The sequence below is a fragment of the Silene latifolia genome, chromosome 11 (genome assembly GCF_048544455.1).
Source record: "Silene latifolia isolate original U9 population chromosome 11, ASM4854445v1, whole genome shotgun sequence".
In the NCBI taxonomy this organism is placed as follows: Eukaryota; Viridiplantae; Streptophyta; class Magnoliopsida; order Caryophyllales; family Caryophyllaceae; genus Silene; species Silene latifolia.
The window spans coordinates 27,085,761-27,094,904 of record NC_133536.1 but is presented as its reverse complement, the minus strand read 5'-3'; the positions used below and the strand labels follow the sequence as shown (position 1 = coordinate 27,094,904).

At 36.6% G+C, this 9,144-nt stretch overlaps 1 protein-coding gene across 1 annotated transcript; it reads left to right on the top strand.

Moving 5' to 3' along the window:
• Positions 1–7,397: 7,397 nt before the first annotated feature.
• Positions 7,398–9,092, top strand: LOC141613156 (F-box protein At5g51370-like). Its single transcript, XM_074431894.1, has one exon. The coding sequence runs from the start codon at positions 7,398–7,400 to the stop codon at positions 9,090–9,092; it is 1,695 nt and encodes a 564-aa protein (XP_074287995.1).
• Positions 9,093–9,144: the final 52 nt, after the last annotated feature.

The following is a 9,144-nucleotide window of genomic DNA, read 5'->3' as shown; positions in this document are numbered from 1 at the left end:
CGTCCTCGAAGTTTCAAGATATTAAATAACAACAGTAATTAAACCAACTATGATAATTCCACAGGAACATATATCACGCTTAGTGGCATAGTACAACTATATATTTAACCACGACATTAATTGATGAATAATGAATAACAACAATTCTCGAATTACTTTAAAATGGCATACTTCATACCGTATAACATATCTGATATAATCTTTATTTAAACTTAACTACCTTACTTAACTACTGGCGAATACATTGCCAGGGTAAATAACAATTTATGACAAAAGATACGCATAAAGGCTTAGTTAATCTTTTTCTTGCTTTATATAACCCTTCGAAGTCTATTCCCAAAACGAGCCCAGCTATACTTCCTTGGTTCCGGTTTTGACACTTTTACTTGGCCAGTATATACTACATCTTCATCTGAGTCATAATCTAAGGTTTTCTTCTGGTGAGGTTGAAGTCTTATCATTATCATCGTCCAAGGGCCATGTCCACATAATATATACCTCTTCATCCTCTTCGTCATCACTAATCTCTATAACCTCACAGGCTTCCCTCTGCACTTCCTTAAGGAAAACACACGACTCTTCTTCCGTATCACTATCCCCAGAGGTATGGTTGACTTGCTTCTGCCTAAGGTTAGTGCTATGGCTATCCGCCCAACATACGTAAACTAAATGTTTCAATATTTCCGAGACAGCTTCATAAATAAGGTGTGGAGGATAAGTTTGTCCATTGTTGTATCTATGGTTCTTCTCAAGTTTCTGCTTAAGTGTATAGTACTCAGTCATATATTCCACTTTGACTTTACTTAAGGGTCCAGAAGTAGGTAAGGTGTTAACCAAAGTATAAGCTCTAAGTTAGGTATTGGTTAAGTATCTTTGATCACAGCGTGTCCCATAAGCTTCCATAAGAGATTCTAGGGCTTTGAATTGCAATGCTCGTTCAAATCCGTGTCTAGTGTCATGAATAATTCTTTAGGTCGAGTTGGAGGGTGAGGATACATCCTAGGAAATATAAAAGAATAGATTAGGGTATAAAAAATCATATGCTAAAGAGTATATATATGATTACTAGAGGTATGCTTAGTAAGCATGGAGATGCTATGCTTATGTGAAGGATTGGTTTGGTATGTAGGCTTCCTAGGCTGTCAAGATACTACGCTCCCTTTTTCCTCTTACTTGATTTAGATTCATTATTTGTTCGTTACATTTTTTTTCATTAATGGCGTCTATCTTACTCACGGATGCACTTGATATAAATATATACATAGGCTTAGAGCAAAACACGTTCCGCATATCACTAGACATGTTATTCTACTTCACATAATTTACAACATCAAAATATTAATGTGCAAGAGATAAGAAACAAAACTTACATTTTTCAAGGATAAGAAAAAATGTTACAACTTTAAAAAAAAAATCATTAATAAATAATAACATAATTACTTCTTGAGATCGTATACTTTTTAGAAAATACTGAGAGTTAAGAAATCATGAGAAAAATAATTGAGTCAAAAACTCATAAGGTCAATTCATAATGCATTTTACAAATTATTTGGTCAAGACATAAATTTTACAGCAACTTGTCAGATCTGAGGTCAAATTGTAAAAATCACTATAAATTGTCAAAACTTTGTCTTACAACGTGGCTTATCAATGTAGAAACATATACGAATCTTCTAAACAGTAGAATTGTAATTATGCAAAAATACTAAACACGTATTAAATGAGAATTTTTATAAAATCATGTGTCAAAACTGAACTGCACACACTGTCCACTAAAATAGTTATTTTTACAAAACCGTAGATCATATAAGCATGAAACCAGCGTCATAAGAAATCTAACAAACAGGGCTATCACTCATAAAAATTTAGTGCAAGGTTATTAAGCAGATTGTAAATGGAAGCCAAAGCAATCAAGGGTAAAATTACGAGAAATCAACCAAAAATCATATTCTTCACAATTTCACTCATATCCATCATGCTTCACATTTTCTCCTCCCAACTACTTACCAACACAACTATTCTATACTTACTTGCTCATATTATTATTCGAAATCAATTTATATCATATTCCCGTAACCACAATTAGTAATAAAACAATACTTACCCAAGACAAACAATCAATTCCTAAGAAATTAAACAATATTCGTTTTAAATTACCCCACTCTTCAATATCTCTCAAGGTAATCGGTTCAAAACTGGAAGGGCCGGGGTTCGGAGTGAGGGTACCTTTTCATTCTAAGCCAAAATGGGCTCCTAACAGACCCGGATTCATTTTATTTAGACACATCCTAAGTTTATTATTCATTGGTTAGGCCTGAGGATCATTTTGCTCTTATACCACTTTGTAACACCCCCATTTATCAAGGAGCCTTTAGCCAGACATTCCTCAATAAATGAGAGAGTTACCATCTCGGTTTCCCGAGGTAGTGAATAACAAAGATAAACAAACCAAAGTACTTTATTAAAACTTTAGTGATTCTATGTTATTACAACTTAACCAAACTAAAACTTAATATAAAACTATATACAACTGGCAACGGAAGATAAACAAGTGAATTAAATCATCTACGTGGTCTAGACTTCTAGGTAGACTGGTCAATCCTCATGCATTCCCATAAACTCCCAAGTCAGCTAATCTTTAAGACCTGCAATATCTGCTCCCCATTATGGTTCATGACAGGTGTTCACGAATACACAGTCAACCGCGAGATTGAGTAGGAAAACCAAACAACAAATACAGTACGATATGTTAAAGGCTCAAACCAATTCCATCACACACATGCACACGGCTCAATCGTGGGAACCATCACACGCCTCAACCAACCGTTCAACACAACTGACACCAACCACGGTGTCCTGCTCAGGTCCATGGCCCACTCCTAACGCCACCATGCATGTCCGACCATCATACATACAGGACCACGGCACTTACACATCCTCGTGCCTGACTGACCAAACAATCTCAATAGCAATGCCAATCTCTTTCATGACCAATCAACAACAGAGAACCAACCAACAAGCAACCGATTCCACTTATACTTCCTTCCACAATTGCAACAATAATTCATCTTCCAACAATTCTATAGTTACCAATATAGTAAAGTTGAGTAGTTAACCTACCTGGCAAGCAAATCCGATAAAGCAGCTTAAGGCAATCCAATAATCAAGCAACCGATTCCACTTATACTTCCTTCCACAAATCGTCACCTACTATACATATTATAATCTTTCATTAGTTATTAAATATGTTATTCTATTATTGTTTAATTATTTATTATTATTAAAGAATTACGATATTAAACCCAATTATACAAAACCCGAATTACCCAATTTAAAAAACCGACTCAAACAACAACCAACAACACTCCCTTATACACGGCTCCCACCCGTGTACACACCCCCTTTCGAACCATCAAACCCGACACCATCAACCACCATTAACGCCACCCAACAACGTCACCACTAATCTACAACCCATCGTCTCCAAACACTCCCTAACCATCGACTAAACAACCACCTACACCACACAACCTGACACCCTAAACAGTCTCACGAAAACTCGACACAACTAACCCATTCACTTCCCTTTCCACCTTACGCCACCTTACGACCACCAAGGGCCACCAATGTGGTCTCCTCTGACCTCCGGTGATCCCACCACTTGGCACGACTCAGCATAACAACCTATGGCCTACCATACACGACGCATGACCCGTATGAAAGACACAACCCGCAACAACCACTCCCACGACAGCCACCGTACAAACCACCACGACTCACAACTATGACACCACCATTAGAACCACCCCTAGCCGTCTAACCAACCACCCAAGTCCCATGCTCACGCGACAACTACACCAACCGTCTTAAGGCTCACGGCACTATCCCCTTTAGACGCTAAAACCGCCACTTGCGGTGGCCGACAAAGGCCACGACTGGTCCTACTGTGGTCACTACGGTCAAGGGCAACTACCAAGGTCATTGGCACGGTTTACTATGGTCCATATGATGTATTAACGATAACTTTAATTAATTAAGACGATATAAACATGAGTTACGACGATCTTACCTTTTATCGATTTACTTGCTCTTTTCGTCTCTTAAAACTCCTCTTTCTAATTTTTATGAATTGTGTTTCAGGTATTAAGGTATTTATAGTCTAGATTCAGAGAGTATGTGAGGTCAATTAGGAAACTAAGAACTATTACCTTATTCTACTTTCTATATGGATTACTATTATAATTATTATTACCAATATTAGTCTTACCATAAGTAGGATTTCCACTTACTACCTTTACTAATTTTATTATCTATTATACTATTATTATTAAGATTATTATTGATATAATTATTTTATTACCTTTACTAATATTAATTCCTTAATTATTTATTATTAAAATCCCGATACAAAATCCCGTATCATCAACATATAATTCGGCCTCCTTACCCATACCACATGGTCACACGGTCCAATGGCCCTATCATTAGCTAGGCCCAGTTCCCGACTTGCTTAATTACTTACTTTATTATTTAATTAGATGTCTTACTTGCAATTAGTATTATAAATGTTATTAATTAACTTTGTGAATTACATTATTTATTCTTATTAAATTACTTATGAAACTACGGGTATTATAGGATGCCCTTATTATTACCACTATGACACATCCATCTTGTTGTCGGTTTTTTTTTTATAAGATAAGAAAACTAGATTGATCCTCTAAGGTATGACCAACATATCTCATCCTTTCGAATGAGTGAAGTAAGGTGAAGCCAACAGCTTCCAAACCACATCAAAAGAATTGGACATGAATGTCCAATATAAGCCATAAAGTCAGCAACCTTATTGGGCTTCATGAAAGCAATGTTTTTGACATTTATGTTTGTTAAAACCGGAGTTAAAACAATATGTAAATATAATAACTATTCATTGTACTTCTAACTTATATTCAATGTACCTTCAATATAAAATCAATGTACATGCTGCGTTAGTTAAATGTACTACAATAGATAGGTAGCTATTCAAACACTTGAGAAATATTTTATGTACCTATGGTAACTATTATTTGTAATTATAATTTATATAACTAATGAGTATAAAATTTACATTCATTATATGTCATATTATTATAACGAAAAATCTATGTACAAAATTTTATTTTTAAAATAACGACATATTTGGATTCGGCGTGCAATTTAATGCCTAAATAATATTTCCTCCTAGTCTGAGTGTTGGTTCCTCTTTCTATTTCCATGCTAGTCATGTGTTGGTTCCTCTTTTCTTTTTTGGTAAGTTTTGTGTGGTCCAAATTCAATTTCTTGTTGGATAGGGTGTTTTGTGTAGTCCAAATTCATTTCCTTAATTTTGATGCCCAAAAGAAAGGGAACCAACACTCAGACTAGGAGGGAGTATATTTCATGGTAAAAAATTATAAGTTATAGATGAAAATTGAGGCGAAATACATTTTACTAATTTTCATGCACCTAATAATCATTTTCATGTATGTAACAATTTTTATGCACCTAGTACTCGTTTTCATGCATCTAGAGCCTATTTTAGTGTGCCATTGTATTTTTGTACACTAAGTATATATTTTTCTAATATAATAAATAAATTAAGTTTAATTACACCCAATATTATACTTGAATAAACTAAATTAATGGTAAATGAAATGGGTTATGAAAACTATAAAGAGATAAATAAAATAAAAATTCCCAACAGATACAGTATTTCATAATACTTTAGATTTGTACTTTAACTAGTGAATAATAATGATCGCTCTTAAATAATATTTTAGTATAATATTTCATATTTATCTAAATATATAACGCTAATAAATTTAGATAATAAACTAACATAAAATTTAATTTGATAAAACTAAGCAAGAGAAAGATTTAACAAATATTTGATATATTTATTTAAATTAGAGTTGTTCATGGACGGGGCGACCTATTCCGATCCGCTAGCAAAGAGGATTTGGACAACGTATTTTCCAAAATTTACAAAGGCCCGACCCACAAACCCGCTAACATGTCTATAGGCCAAAACATCGTGCTAGTCCGGCCCACGTCTGGCCCAAATCCATGTTATTTGACCACCTCTAATTTAAATCTGTAAGTCTGATATAACTGTGTAAGTAGCAAAAGTAACTCTATTAATATTGAAAATAATTGTAGCAATATTTGATGTAGCAAATATGATAGTAATCACCCATTTGAGTGGTAAATGTAACAATAATAGTAGTCAAAGTAGTGAAAGTCATAGTCGCAAGAATGAGAATAGTGAAATTACCAGTATTAAATGCGAGAGTAGTGAAAAAAAAAAAAAAAAAAAAAAAGATGACCGGAGTAGTGAAAAAACAAGATGGCGGGAGTAGTGAAAGTAACAGTAGTGACAACAAATGTTATAAAAGTAACATTATGAATAACAGAGAAAGTTAGCTAACAATTCGTTTTAAGGGCAATACCTTATTTGTTTAAATATATAAGTTTGATAAATTAACGAGAATAGTGAATTTAACTATAAAAATGTCAGGAATAGTCAAAGAAACAACAGTAACCGAAGGAGTCAACGGGTAAGGTTCAGGTCGGGCCAATTCGGGTCGGGTTAGTTCGTGTCTTTCATTGATTTCGGGTTAATTCGGGTCGGGACTGGTCATTTCGGGTTCCGGGTCGGATTCGGGTTTGTTGGCCGGGTCTGTTTCGGGTCGAGCGGGTAGGGTTGTTTTGGTTCGGGTTATTTTCGGATCAATGAATAATACTCCCTCCATTCAACTCCACTTTGCAACTTTGGTTTTTACACGGATATTAAGGAGCGGATTAAAAAAGCATTAAAAGTACATGGGGAAAGAGAAAAGAGAGTTTAAAAATATTAAAAAAAACATAAAGGTGGGGTTTTATGGTGGGTTAGTGTGGGGTTTGGGTGGCATTTTTTGTAAATAAAGATTTTCAATAAGGATAGAATTGTCATTTTTTTAGCCAAATAAGGAAACCTGTAAAGTGGAGTTGAATGGACGGAAATGGAATACATGTAAAGTGGAGTTGAATGGAGGGAGTAGAGAAATAGCTATTTCAAGTCTTTTCATTTCAATTAGAGTTATATTTTGTCGGGTCATTTTCGGGTTTGGTGGTTTCAGATCGGGTCATTTTCGGGTCGGGACAGTTACGGGTCAAGAAAGCTCGAGTCATGTCCGGGTCGAGTCGGATTAATTCGAATTTTCGGATCACTATGAATCTTGGATCAGTCTTTTCGAATCGGGTTGTTTTTGTCAGGTCTACTCAACACCAATGATAGTCAATAGACTCAACGGTCAACACCAATCAAGTATATCAATTCTTTAGTCTCGAGTCTTGACATGATGACATCCCCTAATTCCTTCCTTCACCGCTACCACCCCATGGAACCAACAACAACCATACTAGACGTCCCACCAGACTGCTGGAAACTAATCCTCTCGAAACTCCACCATAACCACCATTACTACACCCACATCCTCTCCTTAACCTGCAAACAACTCCTCACCCTCACAAACACTCTCCCTTTCACCCTCACCCTCTCCCCACCTCTCCTCCCTCACCTCCCCGCTCTCTTACGCCGCTTCTCCACCTCCCTACATTCTCTCTCCGCCACCGCCACCACCGTCTCCTCCGCACTCTCCCTCATCGTCTCCTCCGCCGCCACCACTCACCTCCGCTGCATCCACCTCACCGACATTGACTCCCTCCCTATTGACGCTATCCGCCACCTGGGTTCGAACCCCAATGCGGTAAAACTCCTTACTCTCTGTAATATCAAAGGATTGTCCGATGACCTTCTTGTTGATATTTGTGTTGCTTTCCCACTAGTTGAAGAGATTGATGTTAGTTTTAACGATTTGTCTGATAAGGGTATTTTGGGTATTGCCAAAAATTTGAAATTTTTGAAGAGGGTTAAATTGTCTGGAAATGTGCTGCTTACGGATAAGTCGTTGATGGCGCTGTCTGATTGTTGTTTGGATCTTGAGGAGGTTGAGGTGTTAGGTTGTAGTGTTGTGACTCAATATGGGATTGGTTATGTTATGCATCGTAGCTCCAAGTTGAGGAGGGTTTCTATGAATACGTTGATTCATTCGAGGGTCGAGATGTCGAATTCTTTGTTTAGTATTGAGACTTCTGTTGGGTTTTGTAAGAATTTGTCGAATATTGAATTTTATACTATGAATGTAGATGATGCATTGTTGTGTTCCATTGCCAAAGCTAACTTGCCTTTGACTAGCTTTACGGCTTCTTACTGTTATAAGGTTTCGTTGAGTGGGCTTTCCACGTTTTTGTGTGCGTATAGGAGGTTAGAGAAGTTGGGCCTTGAAGGGCATGTGATTTTGACGGATGAGGCAATCAAAGGGTTGGTTTGTTACTTGGGCAATTTGGTTGAGATTGATTTAAGCTATTGTTATGAATTGACTAGTTCTACATTCCAAATGCTTGTGAAGAATTGTCCCGCTCTTGAAGAGATAAAAATGGAGTGTACACTTCTTGGAGATGGAGAACTATGTGAACCATTGGTCAAGGGGGACAATATTCGGTGTTTAAAACTTGATTCAAATAATCGTCTGACGGATGATATGCTTGGAAAAATTGGGCTCATGTGCCCAAATTTAGTTTATCTTGATGCAAGTGATTGTCGGAATCTCACTAGTGAAGGGATAAGGAAATTAGTGAACTGCTGTCGCAAACTGGAGTATTTGGTAGTAGCTGGATGGAAGAAATCAGTTTTATTTGGAACGGGTTTTGAAGATACAAGTTATGATTTGGAGATGTTACAGCTGGAGGATGGAAAATTTGGTGACGAATGCATTTCAGCAATTGCTAAAGCATGTCCTAAGCTGCTATATGTTAACTTGGCAGGTTGTACAGCTCTAACGTCAACGAGCGTGAAAGTGCTAGTAGAAAACTGCGAAAACTTACGGGAACTTAATATGTCGAGATGTTCCAATCTGAGCTCTGAAAGTCTGGCTGGCATTGTGTCTACTAGACCGTCTCTAAGGACAATAACTTCTCCAATTAAATATACTTCAACTAGTACTGGAACAAAACTGGGTTTCTTCCATCAGTAGCTCCAGATAGGTGCCGCTAGTGAGCAAGCAGATTTATTTAATCATTTGGATA

What these genes read in the sequence shown, in the direction of transcription:
- LOC141613156 (XM_074431894.1), top strand. Translation starts at nt 7,398, where the DNA reads ATGGAACCAACAACAACCATACTAGACGTCCCACCAGACTGCTGGAAA.